The sequence below is a fragment of the Camarhynchus parvulus genome, chromosome 6, assembly GCF_901933205.1.
Source record: "Camarhynchus parvulus chromosome 6, STF_HiC, whole genome shotgun sequence".
NCBI classification, from domain to species: Eukaryota; Metazoa; Chordata; class Aves; order Passeriformes; family Thraupidae; genus Camarhynchus; species Camarhynchus parvulus.
This window is the reverse complement of record NC_044576.1, coordinates 12,632,291-12,656,434: the sequence shown is the minus strand read 5'-3', so window position 1 is coordinate 12,656,434 and position 24,144 is coordinate 12,632,291. Positions and strand designations below refer to the sequence as shown.

The window sequence follows — 24,144 nt, the reverse complement described above, 5'->3', positions numbered from 1 at the left end:
ACACCGAGACTCAAAAAGGCAGAGGTGCATTCTTAGAATCAATACTTGTTCATTTTATGTCTGCACTAGTAATTGTTCCACCTACTATTCAGGAATTAAAGCACACCTAAATTTATCAACTTAAGAAAGCACACAAAATTAACTGTGCATATACACATCTAAGCAAAATTACAGCACCCACTATGGCTACAAATTTAAACTACACTGTATTTTGCTATTACAAATACTACTTCAGGAGTGAATGCATGCTGACTGGGCACCACTGTCACAAACAGTGTGATGTAGTTGCAATGGACAAGAACAATTCCATTCCACCAGAAAAAAAAAATTTCAGAGTGACTGATGCCCACATTTTGAGGCACAGTATCACTTGTGCTCTCGGGCCAACAACTTCAGAGTTACAAAGCTCTGCCTATTTTCTGAGTGGACAGGGGAAAGAGAAAAAAATAAAAACGAATCATAGAACCTATTTTTAACTTAATCCTAAAATCAAAAATTAACAAAGACATAAACCTTAAAAAAACAAAACAAAAAAGAAGTCATTGTAATTCTATTATATCATTTTCTTCTTTACCTCAAACCAACACCTACCTTGCCACCCATAACACAGCTTGGGCAGCACATCGAAGCAACTGCAATATGTCCCCATGTAACCTTTGGTCTCTTCAACAGGGAGTGCCAAAATCACCCACTCTGTTCCAGCTAACAAATCTCCTGGGCATAAGTCCCCACCTACATGTGTCCTTGTCACAACTGGCAACTCTTTACTCATTATACAAACATTACTACAATTATAACCAGGGCTGTGCATATGCCCATGACAATGCACTACAATGAAGAATGGGACTATCTGCTAATAGATCAACCTGATATTCTATATAAAGCAAACACCCCCTACTCAAACGTGTTCAGTATCTTGATCTTGTTTTGTTGTTACACACGTGCTAAAATATGACATCACAATATGCCCTCCCTCACTTCATGCAGCCCCGTTCTTGTGATCTTTCTCTTAGCCATAATGCTCTTCAGACCAAATCTGCTGATTTCAGCTACAAAATTAAACTCTTATGCTTTTCAGTCATTTGTTGTGCTGGTTTTGGCTGGGAGAGAGTTAATGTTCTTCATAGTAGCTACAATGGACTATGGTTTTTTAATTGTGCTGGTAATAGAGGTATGTTTTCCTTTTTTGCTGAGCAGTGATTACACAGAGGCATAAAGCTCTCCAAAACTATTTTTCCCTAATAAATGTTTGGGAATGCTTAAGAAATGAAGTAGACCAAAAAAAGTCATTAAAACCTGCCAGGTGTGCTCTTATACCAGTATTTTTACAGGATATGGCTCTAATCCTGCACTACTTCCAAATCAGCTGAGCCATCTGTATTGCTTCTAAAACTCTGTGAACAGGAAATTCATATTCTTTTCCCTTACTTGTTTATACCTGCGATTAGCCAGGTACACACAAGTAAGGGAAAAGAATATGAAATTCTAAGTCATTATGATGTAACAATGTCACTTTTATATAATGCACTCGTCTAAATAGGTCCTTCCCGGAGCGCAAAAAATGTTTCTTCCATACACTCTGTCAAGACATGGCTCACCATTTTCTCAGCAGGGTTCTTTATTCTAACAAATTATATGCTGATTTTGAGCATGCATCATATTCTAATAAACAGTTCACCTTTATAGTGTAATGGGCCTAACGCCCTTTGAATTTCAGACAAGATGTCCAAATTTGATACATCAAAAGATATAAAAAAACCCAACATTATGGGTGGTACACCTTTGTCCATTAAATTGTACTGTGATCTGGACAACCAATTTGACAGAGTAAAACTTCAGAAACCCTATTTTCAGTTTTTCTAAAGCTGATGCTTTGTGGTTTAATTTATGTCTTTTCACATTGTCAAAAACATACAAGAGCCCAGGTGTTCCAACAAGCAGCATTAAAATCCCAGGTATGGCAGCCAAGCAGAACACCATCTTTCTGTGTGGTGGCCACCACTGCCTGCTAAATACTGGAACTCCACATACTGCTTTTGTATTTTGTGATACTGCCAAGGGCCAACTGAGCTTGAGTTTAGAAGACCTGAATTCTGAGGATGGGCTATGCTTCTCCTGCTCTGGTACATAACTGGGCACCCAAAACCACACTGCTAATACACTTCAAGGTTTCTAGTTTTGTCCTTCAAAATAGCAAGTTTCTACCTGAAGTGCAGGATTAGGAATGGGCACAGGGGTCATTTTATGCCTCAGAGCAGGAGCCGATTTTGGCCGTGGTCTTTTGATCTCTGGCTCTTCAACTCTCTGAAAGCCAATGTCATCTTCACAGGATTTCCTTGAAGACAGGTGAGTGCAGTCAATTCCCTCCTCCCGATAATAATGCCCAGCATTCCTGCTGCGCCCCTTGAGAGTAGCAGAGTCCTGTTTAAGTGCCAAGGAAACTGGAGCTTGGGCAGTGGCTGGGCTGGTGGGTGGTGATCCCGTTGTTACTGTAGACTCTGATGCAGAGCTTGCCTGCTGTTTATGTTTAAATTTGATGGAGTCACTTCTCTTAGGAGGAGTTGGAGGAGTTGAAGCCACTTCAGCTTTTGATGGCTGAGGTGAATGGCCCGTCACCTGATTAGGGGAAAGGTAGTCCAGTTTGGGAGGAGTTGGTGGCCTTTCGAAAGTATCAGGGTCAAAGATAGATTTCCTTTGTTTTGGCTTTTTATACACAGAGAACTTTTCTGTTTCTGTTGCTGAGATATTGACCATGACTTTTGGCCAGGTACCACCACTATGCTTAGTTCCATGTCCTTTGTCAAAGGCTGTCTCAACCATCACACAGTCAGTTCCTGGTGGTTCGTAAGGCAGCCTCCTGTTGTCCAAGTCAACAGCTCCATAGCCTTGGTCCCGATATGTCTCTGGGCTGAAGGAGCTGAGACTGTGTTCTGAATTACTATGGCAACTGTGCACTGTGTTCCTACGAGAGTCAACTCGTAATGTGTTACTAGGGAAAGGTTTGTGATCACAAAATGAAGCGCTGCCCTGTTCGCTCTGCTCCTTCTTGCCATCCATGATGTCTGGATTGAAAATGTCAGTTTGGGTTGAGCTGTTGAGTTTCAAATTTCTTTTATTTTGTGCTTGTATCTCTGATGCATGAACTCTACAGTTTGACATTTTTTCTGAATCCTTCAAATTTTCAAATATATTTTGACCACTCCAAGATGAACTCTGAGGAAAAACCTAAAACAAAAACCACATGTGATCACCTTACTACTGTGGCTGATTTCTGCTTAGTATGAGTCATATCCTAGCCTCCTTAATTTATCTATACCTGAATATACACTTAGTAATGTCTTACAATTCAAAGCACAGAACATCAGATGAAATGAAGCTAGAAAAAATTTTGTAACATTTTCACAACAATTCCAAAAGGGCAATTCTACATGGTGGCAAAAGTACTCAATTGAAAATGAAGGGCCCTGCATTCTACTTCTGCCTCTGATAAGTGATGCCAATAAGATAACTTTCATTGCCCACTTCCCCTCAAACATTTAATCTTCTTACTTTCTTAAAACCTCAAGCTCTCTAGATCTGAAATTACAACTCAAAATCCATGTAACAGGGCCAGAATAATGGGACTCTAAACTCAAAAAGCAAAACAGAATAACTATTTTATAGAAATAAGACTGAAAATCAAAGCCTTGTACTTAATCTTCATGATAGCAAGAGCTGAGCTTTGTGCACAGCTCGCTCTTGAGTAAAAGCTAACTTTCTTTAGCCAGCAGGCAGTTTATCTTTCATGTACAAAAGTGCTGCAGCTCTGAAGCAAAACCCAAGAAGCAGCAAGCAATTTTCATCTTGCTTTCAGGGTATGTATAATAATGCAACACACTCTCTGCCCCATCAGACAGTCCATGAAATGTAAGATTATCCATATCATACATCATGCCCTTCCATCAAAAACCCAAACATTATCTCCTAAACGGATGGTATTCAGCCAATACACCCACAGAAACATTCTTGTTTCAGGTACCATTTCATGTAACAATCAAAAAATAGGAAAGAAGACAGCAAGTTAGTCTCATTTCCTACTAGATGGCACAAGAGCCTTACTTCGGAAATAACTGTTGAGGAAGTGTACCACCAGAGAAATGCATCGAGACGGTTGTCTTTCTCCCATTTTGATATACTAATTTCCTTGCATATACTCTTCCTTGAACAACTAGAGTAATTCTGCACAAGTTCAAGAGAATTCTGCAAATTTAGCTTCTGCTACTCACCTTCATGAGTGACAGAGTAAGGGAATCCCTACAGTTTCGTAACAGAGCTTCACATTCAGTAAGTGACTTATTATCTAGTGCAATGCCATTGATCTGCAGACAAAAGAAATCACAACAGACATCTGTAAATCAAAGGTAATAGGTAGGGAGGATTTCAGGTAGATGATCTCTGAGACAGAGAAAATACTAGTCTACATATGTATATGTGACTGAAATCTGGTTTATGTTTGTGCATTTTCAAGAGTGGAGAATGGACAACTCCTAAATCCAATCTTCTACTCCTACAGGGACACAGGGTGACACCACCAGTTCACTACACCCTCTGTGCAGTTGTACCAGCAGCAACATCTCCCCTTTCACAGGGCACAAACCACACTCATCCTGTAAGGCTCCAAAGGCTGCAGGGACAGACTCCCTCCCCAGAACAGATGACAGCTGTGGTACCAACATTTATAAGACAAGGAACCTCTTATTCAATGAAGGGATGCCTTTTTGGAACTGACCGTTCCTAGTCAGTATAAGATTGCCAGATAGATAGATAGATGGATGTGTATGTGTGTATGTGTGTATATATATATATATATATATATATATATATATATTACATGCATATGTACATACATAAAAGCCAAGTGTAAAGAATAAGCTAATGCTTCTGACAAAAATTCACATATGAGCTTGGGAAATAAGCTGCACATTATATTCATCACTCAGCATACAAAAACATTAATTTCAAATAAATATCCACTGAATTTACAAAAAGGATTAATTATTGCAAAAATAAAAATTAATTGGAATGTTTGGCATCTTAAAGAGTAGCACCAATGATAACACTTCAAAATAAATAAAAGTTTAACAAGGCAGATGGAATATTTTAAGACTTACAGCAATTATTCTATCTCCCACATTAAGGGAACCCTCTTTGGCAGCTGGGCTTCCGGGCACAACAGCAGCAACAAATACTCCATTTTCTAGACTGAGCCCACTATCTGAAATACATGAAGAAGAATTTGATTCTACAATTCAAATATATTGCTCAAATGGCATGTCTGACCTGCCTGCACAAGAAAGAAATATGACTTGCAATCTAGCTGAATTTCAATTTCTGAAAATAATTTCAAAGAAATAACAAGACAGGGAAAACAAGGATTTTGAATATCCCAAAAATTAATATAATCACACATCATGGGGTAGCTGGGTTTAACAGACTTGTTTACACTCCCACAAACATTCCAAACAGGCAAGCCAACTAGAGACAAGTATTTAAAGAAAGAATCAACTACAACCCACCTAAGGACAAAAACAAAACCTGTACTTACAAGATGAAGCTATTATCAATAACAGCATTCTTGGTTTGCTTAAACAAATAATGAAAACTCCCCTCTAGGAGGCCATTAACATGTAAATGTGATTTAAGCAAAGGCTCAGAGAACATGTACCTTTATGTCAAGCCTTATTTGGCTGAACAAACATGTACCATTTACATCCATCCTTTTAGTTATTACCTTTATGTCCAGAAACATTGATGTGAAGAGGTGTTATCACTCGCCCACCTAAAGACTTTCTTCTTCGAACCACCATATTGATAACACCTCCCCCATTTAGAACAGCTTTTATAACTTGCTTTTTATCCTTATTGGTAAGATCCACATCATTTATCTTCAGCAGCCAATCATTCACTCTGGTAGATACACAGAATTAGGTAGGTCAGTTATAAGCACACTTTGCTGGACACAGCACATGAATAATGTTCCATGAAAAGGTATGCAACAGAGCTGATCTCAATAAAATCATCCTTCATTATCTGGAGTTATCCATTCCTGAAAAAGCATTAAATAGCAGCTAAATGAAAACCAGGACTGCTAGTTTGCGCTTCACCAGGAAAAGAATATCCGTAAATCAGTAATGACTACTTCTTGTTTAAAAGCAATGCTTTTGTACTGAGAGGAGTTACTAAAAAGCTTCTATCAACACCAAGAATAGCAGATGGTTCCAAATGATCCCTTGCTCTACTTTCCTTTTCTCTTGCCCTCCCTCAATAACTTACCCTCATGTCTTTCCCAAAATTTAAATAAATACAGGTTTGAGAAGATCATAATAATGGAGTAAACAGGGCACAGTGCAACAAAAGAACATCTCAAATTCTTTTGAGTTTTGAGTGCTGAGTCAAACAGTGTTTAATTTCTGTAACGCTTTTAGGCATTGGTCTTAGTGTGATTTTCCAACTAACGTTAATAATATACACGACAAATGATAAAGAAAAAAAGAACTTAAAAAATAAAAATAATGATGCCAATTTTCAACATGCTCAGAATTAGTTTATTATAATCAAAAAACCAACAGGTATCTTCCAAAGTCAGAGCCTACCTTAACCGACCATCAGCAATACTTCCTTTGTCTACTTTGGTAACGAAGATCCCGCAGTCTCCAGGGAGGTACGGCTCGTTCACACCTTCTGCCACATCAAAACCAAGTGCTTTCAAGTCCATATCATCCTAGTAAATATTAATAACAAGTGATTCCACTTGTTCCACAGTGTCTGTTACCAAGAGGGATTACTGTATGTTTGCACTATGGACTTCTATTTACAGGGTTCCTGCATCACGTTAGAATTTTTTATATATAAATATATAAACTCCCATTTCCATTAGTCTTCTGGCATTAGAATGATCCTTCTCTCTCAGATTAAGGCTTAAATAATACAAATGGGAACTTCACCAAAGAGGAACAGAAAAGCAGCTGACCATGTGAAAAAGCCCATTCAGACTCATATAACCTGTTGTAAGGTACAATATTGGCTGTGTAGTAAGAAAACAAGGACATGCTTCCTAAGAATGGGGAAAAAAACAACTGGCAAGGTAAGGAAACAGCATTGTGTGTTAGTGGTGAACTCAGGCAGACCTCTGCCGTGGTATGACTAGAGATCTGAAATAAATAAAAATAGCTCCAACATTATGGGAGACCATTTCTAAATACAGATTTAGAGGTGATATTCTACCAAGCCTGACCCATACTAGATAATTCTTGATGTGAAAAATTACAAAAATCTTTAAGAGATTGGTCATTGAACAAAACAGGGAAATTTTCATGTAGTTCTTGCTTTGGTAAATAGTAAGGTCACTGTAAGGAAAAAAAACTGATCCAAAAAACAGTACATTGGTATCAACTGACCACAAACTGAATTATTATTGCTATTTTCACTGTTAAATAATACACTTCTAAAAATTAGAGAACTCTACTTGAAGCTGTCTACTGGATCAACCATCTCAGCATAATGAAGGGTGATGGTACTTTAAGTTTAAAATCTAACATGAAAAAAAATAAGTAGAGTCTAAAGTAGGTGTGTAAGTATGATTCAAGTTAACCCCTCAGAAGGAGAAGAGCATAATGTCTTCAAGGAGTACAAAAGGTGCCTGATAAAAGCTGAAGATAAAGCATGCAAAAAGATCAAGATTTACCAGAAAATAAATTGAGCTAAAGCTCTAAAAAAAAATTAAAATCCTTATGATTCTTCCCAGTGTCCTATGTCAGACAAAAATTTCATAGGGAAGAGCATGAGGCTGCCATAAAATAAGGATCAAGTAGACATCACAGTATCAGAGCTGAAAAGTGAGTATTATTTCTCTCAGTTTTGAGCTGAGTGATTATGTATAACACAAGTTTAATCAGACAGGTGAATTTTAAGCAAAAATAAAACTACTGAAATGTATTAAACTCTATAGTCTCGACTCTGGAATTCAAATGCTGGTAGGTCAGCAAAGATTTTTCCGTATATTTGATCAAGGTTGGCACAGTATTATTACTATAATTTGATGGCTGCAAGTGTAATCCCTATGTTTAAAAAAGGGAAACACATTCAAATGACCTAGTGCACACATTTGATCTCAGCGATGCAAACATATAGAGCCATCTTAGAGGTAAAGAAAAACTAAAGAACTGCACATGAATGGAAAATTCATCACGCTGCAATGTTGTTTAGCACAGGCACATCATATGCTAGACTTACTAATTAATTTAACAGACAATGGAAAAGCAAAATTATTAGCTATCAGTTAAAACTGAGATGGAGAGGAGATGGAAAGGAACAAAACTGATGGAGCTGATCAGAAGTGCTGAAACAGCTTGGTCAAAGGGGAATTATTATTCCAAAAAGAATTTACACATGGTGATTCTGATAGATCAACACTGGTACTCAGTTCATCTTATCTATTCAATATGTATTTCAAAACATAATAATACTAAATGATATTTTTTGTGTCAAAAAAGAAACTTACTAGTGATTTTGTAGGGATGCACTACCACAACACAGACAGATTGGAAGAACATAAGAAAAGATGACCCCTGAATACTGCAGTAGAATAAAAGGGATTTGACATAATTTAATCACTAAAGTTTGTCACTCAGGAATGACAAAGAAATTCTGGTATATACAGAAGCTGTTATAAATTAATCACCATCTGGAAGACTACCTGTGTATTTTATGTGCTCAAAAAAGTTATCATTAATAATGGGATGTACCAACCAAACACTTCACATAGCAGTGCATATAAGAATTTTTCATTGCAGCAAATGAAAAATTTTAGACTACAATGAAAAAAAAGTGAAGTTATATGGAGAAAAATACTACTAGGATAATAAGAAGTAGAGGTTATCTGGATTGTTAAACTTAAGAACATTACTTAATATGCCAAAATAGAAAAGAGATTTAATTTCCTCTACAGACAAGCAAGAGATTAGCATCTCCTTTCATCCCAGATTTTCAAACTGAACAGTAATGTTGCCCTAAAATACATGTTCACCATGAATAAGTACTTTTAATACCTTAAAATTTCTAATCAGCAAATCTAAGCAAAAGTAGAATATATTTATCTTAATGTAAAACATTAACAGGTCCCTTAATGTAAAACATTAACTATTTAATGCTAGATTTTAAGGGTTGTTGCCAGTAAAAGATTGGCCTCTAATATCACTGTTTCCTTCACTTTTTAAGTTTTGGCTGCCTTGGCAATGCCACGTCTGCAGTGAAGCACAAACTTAAAGACCACTATACCACATGGACCTGGGTACCCTGCAACATGAGATATAGAAACTATTTTTATTTATAATGCATATGAAGAAAACTATAAAGCTTGTATATAACAGCTTGGTTTTATCAACTACTTTCAGGTAGCTGTAACTTCACTTGCTGCTTCCATGTGCACCTACACATTTTTGTCAAAGAATAAAGAATTAAAATTACCAAAATCATATTTTTAATCTTATCTAGTATTTAAAGATTATAACTGGCTTCAGAGCTATCCAATACAAAGACAATGCAGTGTATGCTTTTACTTACTCTGTCTTTTTCAAATTCTACCACTTCTGTTTCCCATTCCAGAGAATCTGTATCTATGGCTGAGTCATGGGAACTATGGGCCATCAGTTGACGAAATCTGGCCTCCTTTTCCAATTGATTTTCCATCTTTTCCCTAGGCAAAGAAATTTATTACTTGCAGACACCGACAACCCCCTTTTACATAAACTGAAAAATAATGTTATGATTGTGATGGATATTATATTTGGTTTTCTACATCACAAATCCAAGCTGTCAAAAATTTCTTTTGGTTTCTGTCTTTCCAAAATTTTTGTCTGCTCTCAAATTGACTTTCCATTTCTATATACTGTATTAACATATTCTTACATTTTCTGCAATATTTTTACATGACTAAGTGCACAACTAGGTTTCTCGCATCTTCCAAAATGCATTTCATTTACCCTCAGATGAGATCCATTAGTATGTAGGGCATGATAAATACCAATGGTAAAACATCTCCCATAAACCAGCGAGTAAAGAGTTGAGAGGAACTAGGCTGCAGTTAATAAGACATCAGTGAAAGGATACAAATATTGCTTAAGTGGATCTCCACAGCAGGAAGTTTACACTGGGAGTCTCATTAATAAGATAAAAGAGATACTGTCCAGCATAATAATTTCCATGATAACTAGAAACACAGACAATGCTTCCACACGCAATAACATGAAGGCCTACTGCCAACAGCTGCAACAACATATGGTTCTCTTAAGAACACAGCTAACAAAACAAAGTTTTCATCACCAATTTCAATGCAGTTTGGTCATTTCTCTAACATACTTCAGTTCCTTCAGTTCACGAACAGCATCATTTTTCTGCTTTCTCATGTCATCCAGGTTGCGAAGAGCTTCAGCCAAGTCACTCACAGCTCGGTCTCTCTCCCTCCTTAAGTTGTCACACAAAGTTCTTCAAAAGAAAAAGGTTTCAATCTAGTTACTTAAAACCCTATTAAAGTAAACTGGCTTTACCACATTGTATAGTTAATGTAAAATTTCAAAGAGCAGTTTCAAAAGGTTTCTATCTGCAAAATAAAAAAAGATAAGGAAGAAAAAATGACATACGCTAGGTCTTAATTCTTCATCCCTTTGAGAATCTTATTTCTACTTATCTTCTTTAAACTAGCAGAAAATCCCCTTATTTAATTATTTTTCTTAGTTCCTTAGATATATTTAGTAGCAAATAGGTTGGGTACTTGTTGTGCATGTCCCCACAGGCAAACAATTATGTGCAGGACTAGAGCTACAGCAGAATTATTAGTATAGCATGCCTAAAAGATTGCACGATTGGCTGTTTCTACACAGCAGTGCTGTTAGACTGAAGGGTATTTACTAGAGACATTTTGGTTATGAAAGCACAGAAAATGACAAAGATCTTGTAAGGTGCCCTCAACATTTTTTAAAAAATCACCATGTGACAGCTAATGCAGAGGAAGTGCTGGCAAAATCCAGCCATCCTAGAACTGCATCAACTGTGCAGCAGGTGTTACAGACATCACTCAGGTATTATCTAGCAGTTGTTTACCGTATGCTTTCCCTTTCTGCAACAATCTTATCCCGCTCTTGAAAGGCCCAATCCCTCCTACACTTGGCTACTTCTGCTTCCTGGACAGCTTCCTTTAGTTCTTGTGACATTGCCTCATATTGCTTCCGAAGCATTTCAATTTCTTTGTTTGCTCTTTCTATGTCTAGGGTAGCAGAATCTTGTATCTAGGAATTAAGAAACACAGATAAGTATTTTAGGCACAATTTTTAGATACATATGCACAAACAGCTTTTGCTACCTGTATGTTGCCTGATGTATTCAATTCTTATGATTTCATGAAAAATATTCATTTATTTCAGCAGCAACTTTGGGAGGGTTGGGAGGAAAGATAATGCTGTAATGCATTTCATGCAGCAGCACACAAATTTGTACAACTACGTGAATAAGAATCCTCACTTGAAAATAACATCAGTGAATGTGTCATATTTCAGAGATGACATTCTGTGCTTCAACTTTGATCTGCTTAGCAGACAGGAAAAACCTTCAAGTATACTTAGAAATCAAGATACACTACCATATGCAATTGCATATAGTATATATATAGTATAGAAAGACAACACATATTTCCCACATTAACACCTATTATTTACCCTGAGACAACAATCCCAAGACCTGGGATTCATACAGGTCTCTTAAATCCAAAGCAATAAAACTGAAGAGCAATGGAATGGAAAGAAAGTTTTTATTTAATGCTTCTTGTTTTTGATAAGAATTACTTTATTTTTAAGTTACCTTGTCCCTCCAAAACTCCCTATTTTGAATAAGAGAGATGGCGACAACAGTAAGACAAATACACAAAGAAAACTCCAAGCTTGCAGCACAATAACACAAGCCAACTACAACAGTACAGCCCATCAGAAGCTGTGGGCTTGCAAACAACTGCGTGTGGTTAATTTCAAGAATGTAAATGAAACTAATCAATCTAGACTTATTGACTTACAATTTGGTTAAAATGTAAACTTTTTCTATTCATATTTACAAACAACCTTAACACGAAGCACAACTGCGTTTCTTTCAAATAAGAATTTCTGTCAGCATGTCTTGAAGAACATACATGTACATGTTTGTATTTTAGAGTGACTTGAGAAAAAGAGGGAGGACTCCCAATGTGCCCAGACCTTTAAAGTCTTGCAAGTTACTGACCTAACTAAGCTAAGAAAGAAAAAGGCATCATTAAAGGCATCACTTGCAATACCTGACGGGCTTGATAATATTCCCTTAGCAGATGGTCTCTCTGGATGATAGCTTCTGTTCTCTCTTTCCTGGCAACATCTCTTTCTTCCTTCACTGTCTCTATATCCTTGCAAGCTTGATCAAGTTCCTTCTGGGCCTCAGCTTTGTCCTTCACTTCATGACAGTATTTTTCCAGTAACTCATTCCTCTCACAAATCGCTCGATCTCTTTCCACTAGAGCAGAGTTTAGCTCCTAAAACAAGATCCATCATTTGTAGTAGGTTAAGTTCAGAAGGAAACAGTTCATCTTTCCAATTGAATACATGTCACGACACCTTGAAAGTCTAGAGAGTTTACCACTAATGTTCTGAAAAATGGGGGCAGATCACATTACATACAAGTAAGTACTAGCAAAGAATATTAAATGTGGTATTAAAAAATATCACACCATCATATGGGCACAGTGCTTTGTCAGAAGTAAGCAAGATTCTGGGAGCACTGATAGCTTTGAGGAACCTAAATGAGAAAAGGTTATTAATCAGACAGACTTGGTGTTTTTTAAAAAAACCTGTTGTTAAATATGTCAAAGGGTAAGAATATATCACAAATATTTTTAAACAACTGCTTCAGTTCTACAGGACTGAAATAATTTAGACAACTTAGCTACGTAAGCATCTTACAGCTTCTCTATAAATTTTAAAGGAACATTAAAGTTGTACGCCATTAAAATAGCAATGTGCTACAGAAGGTTGAAGATAAAACTACAATATTCTATAAAGTGGAATGACAGTACATTTTAAGTGTGGAATTCAACTGCATTGTAATAAAAAAGATAAGGCAAATGTAGTAGCGTTCTAAAATAATATCTGCCCCTCTAAAATTATTTAAATTAGACTTCCCATTAGAAGCATGGGATATTGAAACAATCCAATTTCATGCCACTACATTTCCAAGATGGCTCAGGTCTCTATAAGCATTCAGTCAATGGCTACAAAGAAGTCCTCCTACACATAGTCACTCCTAGCTGGAAACTACTGATGTTTCGATTGCTAAAAGCTCACCAGAGACAGCTGGCATCTCAAAAGCAAAATAAACAGTTGAAGTGCTTAAGGATAGAAAAACATTATGTCATAAAATGATTTTCATTTTATTTACTTCTACAGTTTTTAAAGAATAAAACTGAATATTTAGAGCACAGTTGACAATTGCATTTTGCCATACTAAGAGAATTGTTTTTGAGATGCGCATCTAAGAAAGGCTAGTCAGACTTTTAACAACAGCATGAAGAGCGCCATTTCTGCTGTAGAGTGCAGATGAGCACTGAATTAATGACTCACTCTGTAGGTGAATCTCAATTACCACAACGCCCAAGTACTTTCAACACCAGTAAGACCTTCCTTGCTCAGTATCCCTGAAGAGAGAAAAATCCCTGACCTGTCTGTTGCTGCAGGCTAGTTTTAGTAGTGAAACCAGCATTTTGCACAGTTTAACTATAGATTGTATAAAATCCGCATTCAAATGTGTGTATAAAACCCACACAATAACATTAAGTCTTTTTCTGCAAGCAGCTGAGATCAAAGTCACCAAGGCTGAGGAAAAGCTCTCAGCAATACCTTCACTAAACAAGAATTTACAGTCCTTTAAAGTGTTTGGAAAAAATACACACTACCACAGTTTAATTCAGCACGCTCAATATAAACCATCTGAACAGGAGCAGCCATGGCCTCTGGTGGCCAGTGATAAAATTTCACTACTGTCTTTTTCCTAGGACATTTGCACAAAATTACAACTACACAGCACAGGGGAATGCACCATATTTGGCACTGACTGGAACAGCTTCTGTTTGATAACAGTAGAACAGTTTGAGTTGAATGATTCTGAATTTGTGAATTATTTTTATATTTTACGGAAGTTCTCACACCTGAATATAACATAAGGACAAACTATAACAGATCTGTTAAACTGAGGGGAAAACTGACTACCACTGAAATGAAACATAACATTCTAAGTATTTGCCAGAGTAAAAGATTATGCTAAACAAAAAAAAAACATTGGAGAAAAGAGAGGGGGAAATCTCCAACATCCAATCCCTGGCTTTGATTGGGTGAGTTCAGGAGACCTTAATCCAAAATTGTCCATCAGGGGAAAAATAATGAGATTTCTTCTATAATTTATAAATACCAAATCAGTACACTTTAGATGTCTATTAAACCAATAAGTTTGGGCATGTGTTACTAATAAAAGTTTACATGTCTAACTTGGAAATTAACTGTGTGACCTCAGCAGTAGCTGCTCAGATATAATGCTAAAAAAAAAAAAATCAACCTCTTCTCCATTTAAGTTGCTTTACAATTTCTCTAGGACACCAAAGATGCACTAGAAAACACAAGCTTCAGGGAAGAAACTACATTTAAAATTACCTAAATGAGTTCAGTGCTGTTTTAAACAGTCAATGAGCACTACATTATAAAGCACTTAGAGGCGCCATATATCCCAAGAAAAGTGAAAACCACTAAGTTGACTTTTCAGAGAGCACCAGAACAACTATGCACTGAGAGGGCAATCCCACTTAGGTGGGACATATTTCAGGATACTATTTCAAGATGATCGATGCATTGATTGATACATTTTTTTAATACTTCAAAAATTTTGCTGAGAAGAGTCATAGCCACAGGAAAGAAAAACAAGAACAAAAAGAAAACTTAAGTACGGCTATTTTACGCCTTTCAGAATATTACAGCAGCATTTATTTCTGATTTCTGAAGGGCTGCTTCTGGGAGTGAAGAAAAGCACGTGTCTCTGCCTTGCCAGCACCACACTCCCCAGTCCTAGGCTCCTGCTGGTTCTTGTTCAAACACCCCTTTAAGTCAATACCCATGCATTTAAAACTTTAATTCCCTATTGCTTAAGGCATTTTGGCAAATTACTCATAGTGCCACAATGACAGATACAACAAATTGGAACTGAACAACTAATTGTGGCTATTTCCGTGAGTATTCCTAACCTACCCTGATCCCACTGAAATCAAGAGATGTTTTGATTGGCTTAAAGGCTTTGATGAAAGTAGAAGAGGTATGAAACACGAAAACCTCACTCACTGTAGAGCTGAATTACTGAGCTGACAAATATGCAGGGTTGGAAAATATGACTTCCTAAAACCAGAATTTAGTCATACTTAGAAGCTCTGATGCCACATGTCACAGTTCACTTATGTTCCTCAAAAAATCATGTTATTTATTTAAAAGAAAGCTCCACCTCTAATTTTTTGTAAGAATATTTTGTTCAGATGTAATGCTATGAAGAGTAAAATAAGATTGATAGGCAATGGAATACATTTCCTTGTATCTATTTCATGCTGAATTAAGTATTTGTAAACCAAACAGTAAAGTGAATGCATGTCAGCAGAAATGAAACTGAGCAGCAAACTGTTCTGCAAATCATAACAGCTACATTCTGACATGGCTGTTAAACAAGCATTTCAAGAACATATTGGAAAGTTCTGGTTTTACACACTTTAAGGCATGCCTAAATTCTAAAGAAAAAAGTCTTGAAAATATCCCCTTGAACTTAGAGGCAGTAAAAGGGCAAATGAGTAAGAACATGCATGTCAGCACAGGCTTTGCCTAAGCATTTGAGATTACTTGATCATGTAGTGCCTTAAGTCACAGCAGATAGTACCCAGTGGTTCCTGTAGAGGTTAGAAGTTTAAAATCATGGATATTTAGAGCTATATTATTATAGAAAGTATTACTTAAGAAGATATAAAAGACTAACACAGCAAAGGAAAGGATTTATAATATGCAGGACAGGATTAAGTGTATAGCAAATTTCAGCTGGCAGGTACTCCATTCAAACATGGACATTGACAGCAAAAAGGTATGGTATAGGAAAACATCAGAACACAATTTCCTCTTTGCAGCAGATTCCTATTTTCCATTAATCAGTTATACATTCCTGGTTCCAGCATCAACAACACAGATTCATTTCCCTTCCCCACTAAAACAACAGCTTAGTACCTGTCTCAAAGCTTCCATCTCTTCACTGGCCACTCGCTTCTCAGAAGAAGTGTTCTTCAGCTTGGACTCAGCAAGCTCCAGTTCTGTTTGCAGCTTATCTACCTCTTTGATTACTTGATCCCTCTCACTCATAATGAGGCGGTACTCATTGAAAACCGAATCCCTCTCTTCCTTGTATTTTTCTGCATCCTTGGCTGCTTTCAGCTGCATTGTTTTGAACCTTGTCACCTCTGACTGCAATCTCTCCATCTCCCTCTGCAACTCTTTGTTCTGTGCTGTGGCATTGCTTAGTTCCTGCTGTACTGATTCAAACCTGAAAACAAGTGGAAGCACCAGTAAGACACTTGTTACTCATTTTATACATTAAGGATCTGGCTGCATAACCACATATATCCATGGATAAAACATAATGCCAGAGGACTTGTTAGAAAATGTATTCTCTATGCTGCAAAATAACCACTGCTTTAGGAATGTTAGTGAACCTTAAGGAATACTACAGAACTTCTTTAAGGACTGAACCATAACAATTATTAAGAACCATTTACGAATGTCGAGAAAACCATTTTTGGCTTTGGTCTGTGGGAGTTGTGTATCATCCCTAACAGTCAATGAAACCATTCTTAGCACACCCATGGATACTCTCTGCAGTCCTCATGTGTGCTGATATCCTTCCTACCCCATATGGTTAACTGGGCAGGCTTGGTGTCAAGGAGCAGAGAGGGGGTAAGTGTGCTATGAGTGTTTGTGCCCTTCTATTTTAACACGTGTACTGCTCGTACCAGCACCTTCTCAGTGAAGCAAGACTCCCAAACACCTGCAGCCAGAGAACTCTGCTCTTCCCTAAAGCCCTGTCTCACAGTCCCCCACAGTCTGCCATTCTAACACCATGAAAAGTTAACTTAGGCTTGAGATGATCTTCATTTGCAAAACCCATGTAGAAATTATATTCCCTTACTGATTTGCTTTTAGTATTTAAAAAAAGGAGATATATACACATATATACAGGATTGCCATAAGTTAAAGAATTTGTTTGGAAACAAGTCTGAAGTTTAACAAAATTCTGGTCATGTTTGACTCCTGTATCTAGAACTAAAAATAAACATAGGTTGAAAAGTAGAGTATCCCTTTCTCACACAAGCTAAGCACTGGTTAGAATTGCTCATACAATTCCAAAACCGGAAATGGGAAACCGTTTTCTTAAGAAAATTTCTCCACCATTTCTCCAAATTAGCATCCCAATCACACATTCTAGAACCTTCCAGAAAATTTTATATAAATGCACATGGTTACTCATCACAGCAAGATTACATACACTAGAGGAAAATTTCAGAAAAAAGATTAGAAAGGTATTTGTGATTCTAGCACAATGGAAGTAAGATGCTACATTAGCACTGATAAGTCAAAGGTATGAAAATTCAGTTATACCTCCTAAGAGAGGAAGAATATTGCTGCTGGAAATGAATTGCTGTGTCCCTTTGCTTCATGAGCATGTCAATCTGTTTCTGCAGACGCCTGTTCTCCTCCTCAGCCTGTTCCAGGCGGCTCAGGTCCGTGTTGTGGCTCGCGATCTTCTCGTTGTACCGTTTCCTCAGGGCGTCATAGTCCTTCTTCACTCCCTCCAGCTTGTCCATGGCCGTGTCGTAAAGTTTATTTAGTATCTCTGATGATCCATTTTGCTTCATAACCTTAAAAAATGCCAGAAGCTCTATCAATAATCTTTACTGTTAATCAGTTCAAGCAATTTGATTTAAAATGTATACATAAGAAACCAAATTAGAACAAAAACACATAAACCAATTTCAGTAATCATTCTTTTTAATGACTAAGGAAACACTGAACTTCTTTTAAGTGCCACTGTTACTCTAAGCATTATTACATCTGCTTTCTGTTGAGTTAAACGTCTGCTTTATCACAAGGCACAAGTGTATGAAAATCTCTCTCTTATGGCAATTGTTATGAACACCTATTAAACCCAAGTTGTTTTTGAAGAACTTGTAGTTTTAACAAGAGGTAATTGCTACTTGATTACCAAGATGATAGTGGTAATTTAGGAGATGCCCACAAGGTGGCATTCATGATAGGTTGCTTGTACCCTCTGAATTAATTAAATAATTAAAAGCATAATGAAAATAAGATCTACCCAAAATATGTTATACACTCGGGCATATTATTTTAATATTCATACAATATTTCATCTGAGAACTTCCCACAGAGGTTTGGGTTTCAAAAAGCATACATAAAAGATGAACAGGAAGAGAAAAATCCATTTAAACATGAATAAAGCCTGACCTGAATCTTAATTTTAAATTAATTTACATCATTGTAGGAATCTTGCTGTACATTGCAACACTGATGATACATGACCAGCAGCAACATAAGAAAGTCCTAATGAGTGTCAGCAAATCTAGTCCTTGTTCATTCTCAAAAGGCAAAAAATACGCCTGAAATAAAGCAGTAAGATTTCTATTTTTTCTTTTGTTCCATGCTCCTTTTTTCTGGTTTTGTCTTTTAAATTGAAATCTTGCCCTGATGGAGCAGTGGGAAGAAACAGGAATGCTCCATACAGAGAGGTGCCAGGAATTATATAATACTAACATTAGCCTACAGAGGTATATCCCTAACTATCTGAAAATAAAAAAAATACTAAAGAACTACAAGTAAGACAGAAGAAAATATAAGCACTGTAAAAATTTGAAACCCAACATGCAGCAACTATCCTGCACAAACGGGCTCCTCATTTTTTGTATCTTTTATTTGAGAAAAGACCAGTTCCTGGATGAACATGGATGAACCTGGATGCCTGCAGACCAGAAGGGAAGGGGAGAACAAGAGGCTGCCCACTCTTCACTGCCCAGAGGTAAAGGCTAACAACTGTCACTGCTAATAAACCACTTGGCTACACAGGCAAGATAACGGAACAAAAGTTCTGCAGCCTGACACTGGTCTCCTTTAACTAACCAGGATATATAAAAGTGGCCCTGGAACAAGACTGCACTTGGGCTATTTCCAACATATCCAAATCCTCAATGGATTCAGCAGCACAGCCTGCACAGAGCTGGACACATTATTAGCCAGCATGCTTCAGTGAACCATTTCAGATAAGCTGCACACGTGGTAAACTGTAGGCATACATAACATGCAAATACACAGACTTAAACCCACTCAGGAAAGCCATTTTCCTGAAGACTACTTCCCAAATGAGTTTAAGAACAGCTTTGACAACAAATTATTTAGGAATTCAAACAAACCAATTTTCACTGTCTAAAGCATATATGGAATGCATTTATGTTGAAAACACACTAAATAATTAAAGAAGAATTTATACACAAGAATTTTGATGGAATTCAGCATAAACTTGCTAACACAGACCTACCAAAGGTAGATGGAGGCACCAGTGCAATAAACATCTCCCATTCAAATTCCCAATGAAAGAAAGTAAATAGTCCCAGCTGGCCCAAGGAACACAGCCATGGCAACATGAAACTCCATACGTGAGCAGCAGAAACTTAAGCTGGTCAGCTGCTACACAGCAAATCCATGACAATCCCACACAAAGAGTAATTTGATCAAAAGCTTGTGCTTTCTGAGGCCACCAAGATGTATTTTGTTATGGCTTGACAATGAAACAACAAGTCAGAGGGATCGACAGAGAGTTAGACTAATTCATATGAGAAATTACAGGGACAAGAGAAGACTTTGGCACCCCTTCAAGACACCATGAATCACTCTGACAAGCTGAGAAATGGAGTTAGAAGATTTTCCCACTAAGAGTCACATACATCATTTTCTTTAAAGGTTTAATCATGATGTTGACATAAGACTAGATTTCTCTAAATCAATCCTGACAATGATACATCAGCCTCCTTCTATGCTTCCAGATAATTCCAAGCTTCAGGACAGAATGTCAAAATAGAATAGCCTTCTCTCAGAGGTTTTACATCCGTTTTGCAGACTGGGAAACTGAGGCACATACCAATTATGCTATTTGTCCAGGCTGACACAGTATCTGCTATCTTCTGAACCAAGCCACTGAACAGTTTCACACCAGAACTCACAAGACAGCGTTAGTAAAATGGATAAAAAGAAAGAACCAATCTTCACTCCTCTTTGCACTATCTTCAAGCACCTCCTAAAGTACCACTCAGCACATCCAGCTTGCTTTGACCTTTGCCCCTCCTGCCCTAGCAAATAATTATTTTGGCTTGCATAGATTTTGCTTCTGAAGCCTAATGTTTGACTTGCAAGTTTGCCCTGTGAATCAGCCTACACACATTGAACCCAGATACTCTGTTTAACCATTCCACATGGTACTGTAACAATGCTAACTAAAGGAACCGACTTTTTCCTAGGCGAACAGTGGACCTGATACAACCAGTTGCTCCTTAGCACTACTATTTTTTTTTTCAGAATATGTAAATAACACTGACCTGGAGGCAGCCTGTGATACAAAGTTGAAATGTCCAACCCTTCCAGTCCTGAAAATTTTGTCTCTTTTTGTTTCAAGTTCAAAAACATGAATCAACCTTTCATGATTCTTCCCAAAAAACCAACAACAAACATTGTATGCAAGCTTAAGGTAAACCCTGTCCCATAAAATACCCTAGTAAAACAGTCATCTTTTTAATCACTTTGCAACTTAAATTTCCGATGCCTTTCTACCCATTTAAAAAACATCATGCAAATACCATCTTCATGTACACTTCTTCATCTCTGCATTTAAATACACATTTTTTTTCCAGTTAGACAAAGAAAATCAATTAGTAATCAAGATATCATTGTCTCCCCAATACTGTACAAGGCAAGGAGGCTGTTTGGGACCCAGTAAGAGACTAAAGGCAGCAATGCTGCACATTCCCATTTCTCTATAGAAGGAAGAAGCCAGGATCTCTTCCAGCACACCCTGCAGGCCGTGGCTCACCTGCTGCTGCTGGCTGCGCAGGTCTGTTATCTCCTTCTGATCCTCATCATGCAGCCTCTTCATCTCCTCACAGGACTGCTGCAGGTGGTTGTGCTCCCTCACCAGCTGTGTGTTCTTCCTCTTCAGGGTGTCCATGTCCTCCTTCAGCTGGGACTGGTCGCTCAGCAGCCGGCTGTGCAGCGTGCTGTCAGGGCACACAAAAAACACTCTTAGAGGCCAACTTGCAAGGACAAAGTCCTGGAGTAATTCATTTCAAGCATGAGTTTCCTACCAAGAAAGCAGGTCAAACAAATTCAGTTCTGGATATTTGTGTATTCCAAGCACCAGGGAAAAAAAAAAACCAAAACCAGAAACCAACAGGGGCTTAAGTGTGAAAATACACAGACATAGACAGCACCCTTAAACGTCATCAGAAGAGATGATGGATTTATGCCACCTGTCAACGCCATTTCATAGCCATTAAAAGCAGGCAGACAAACACAAATAGCATAATATGATGATTCCTGAGATAATAGCCATTATCCCACCCATCATTTCCACTTTGTCTTGAGCTCTTGAGCTGAGCAGCAGCTAAACAAAACACAGATAAAAATGACAAAAAGCTCCTTGTGTGCTACTCTTTTAAAAACACAAAACCCATTAAACCATCAAAAAACTCCACAAACAAGAAAATCACACTGTGTATGTTTCAACTACACTCAAGATAAAAATTTCCTCCGAAGTTCCTTATGCCAGCTATAATTATTGAAATAAATACACTCTCACTGAAACAGCTGAGAGCCACATGAGGAGGTTATAACTCAGATTAAAATTCAAGGTACAAGTCTAAAATTAGACTAAACCAATGCTGAAAAACAGCAGATAAGTCAACTGAATGTATTTTACTACTACAGATCAAAACTTAAATGTAGGATACTGACAAGTATTTCTATTGTTGAAACAGAATGATTCTACTTAAACTCTCATACTTGCTGGTAAATATTTAAATATGTATTTATATATAAAAATTTGTGTTCTAAGATACGTTGCATTTCTTCCTTATGAAGTGAAATACCAATGCTCCCTGCATAGAATGATGAAAGCATTAAAAAAGTTTCCTTAAAATTAGAAAACCCTGTTAAAAAGAAAAAGGCATTTTCACAAATTATATTCCCAATTATATTCCCACAATCAAGCATATGTAATATTTGCATGCAGACTACTAATCTGCTCTCATTCAGATTGCAGTGCAAATGATAAAGTCTTTAGAAAGCAAACTTTTTTTTAAAAAAGAACACAGGGCTTTAACAACTACTGCAGGAGAAAATAACAGTTGAATTAGACCTGTGTTATAACTTACACAGATTGTCACAAGAACTATCGCAATCTATTAAAAGAGAGTAAAAAATTCCATTCTCTCAGATTATATTCTGCTCTCTAGCCTGATAGTAAAACTGCTAGATTACAACTTCAAATCAGTAATTAGGTTTCTTTTTTGATCCCATGAACATACTGGAGTTTCTATCTCAAATTGCTAAAAGTAAAACAGGCAGTCCATACTTGATCATTTCAAACGGGCCAGAGATGTTTTATCTAATGGATTTTATCCATCTTGCAATTTAAGTGGAAAATAGCATTAAAAAAATTAATTGATTATCACATTCTAATACCATATGATAGCGCACAGACTGGTAAACTCTTACCTTGCACAGCTTTACTAATACTTACTGATAAAAATCTGCCTCTTTTGCTGCTTCTTCACACCTTTTCAGTGTCTTGGTGTGCTGGTTCTGCAGAGACTGTAGGTCTGACATGGCCTTCATACACTGAATCTTCAGCCTTTCATAATCATGATTTGGTTTTGGACTAGGCCTAGCATAGAAAAAGAATATGGGGTCAAACATCAGGTACTAAAGTGAATGGAAAGCCTGAGAAATTAGTATGCAATAAAAGTGCTATCACACAACTGTTGACACTTAGGTTATAGTATGTGTTAATTTAAATATTGACCAATTCCCTTTAAGATGGAGCCACTAATAAAAAGTCACTGACTTGAACTTATATAAATTTTATATTGCAATGTAACATCTCATAATGGGATGATTCTGTCTAATTATCACTAACATGGCCAAAAATACTGAACCTGCATGTTCCTCTCTAATGAGCAGCGACACAAGCACAGAACAGAACTTCCACTGATACAAGAACGAGTCCATCACAGCACACTTGGCTTTCCTGGGCCACCACATTCAAGTGGCAGTGACAAAGCCCAGACCTGCAGCGAGGGCAGGGCTAGAAGAGGCTGCCAAAGTCAGCTGGGCATGAATGGAGACCTGGGCTTAACAAAGCTTCTCAAAGGCAGCATCTGGAGGACCTTGTCCTTAACTCCCCAGGAAGGACAGTTAGACTTGAGACAAAGACTTCCAATAGAATATCAAACACACACATATGTGCTGGAAGAGTTTGACCTGTTTGACCAAGTCATTGTGCTGAATTACACACCTCTTTATATGCTACCATATTATTTTAAGCTACTGTAAATAATGGGAAAACATGTCAGAGTTTACCTCACATTTCTATAAGATAATTATTTGAACAAAACTTGGGTTATTAGAAATCTCCAACACAATATAATCTCCAACAAGCATTTTTCAGTAAACAGAAAAAAATAAAAGCCAAAATCCATCAAAATAAATTTTTTTACTCAAATTTCTGTTGTATGATTGGGAGAGCAATTTTCTAAAATAATCTTCATGGTCAATCAATAGACAGTATAGATTATATGTAGAATGTACGCTACTTGTACATGACACCTTTTTTTGTAGATTAGAATGAATTAGATTTGTACATCATGGTAGAAACTAAATTAGCAGGATTATATCTTCTTGCTTTGTAGCACTA

The 24,144-nt window shown here is 37.1% G+C and overlaps 1 protein-coding gene across 2 annotated transcripts in view; it reads right to left on the bottom strand.

Annotated features, from left to right (window-relative positions):
• The window catches only part of DLG5 (discs large MAGUK scaffold protein 5), a 98,495-nt gene that overhangs the window by 23,320 nt on the left and 51,031 nt on the right, over positions 1-24,144 (bottom strand). For both annotated transcript variants that reach the window (XM_030951776.1, XM_030951777.1), the window contains exons 4-16: positions 22,972-23,115; positions 21,265-21,448; positions 17,772-18,031; positions 16,347-16,659; positions 12,353-12,583; positions 11,137-11,321; positions 10,396-10,521; positions 9,601-9,733; positions 6,633-6,760; positions 5,771-5,946; positions 5,151-5,254; positions 4,266-4,358; positions 2,206-3,225 (exon numbers count right to left, since the gene is read on the bottom strand). In XM_030951776.1, coding sequence (XP_030807636.1) covers positions 2,206-3,225; positions 4,266-4,358; positions 5,151-5,254; positions 5,771-5,946; positions 6,633-6,760; positions 9,601-9,733; positions 10,396-10,521; positions 11,137-11,321; positions 12,353-12,583; positions 16,347-16,659; positions 17,772-18,031; positions 21,265-21,448; positions 22,972-23,115 — 3,097 coding nt within the window. The remainder of the gene's footprint in view (positions 1-2,205; positions 3,226-4,265; positions 4,359-5,150; positions 5,255-5,770; positions 5,947-6,632; positions 6,761-9,600; positions 9,734-10,395; positions 10,522-11,136; positions 11,322-12,352; positions 12,584-16,346; positions 16,660-17,771; positions 18,032-21,264; positions 21,449-22,971; positions 23,116-24,144) is intronic.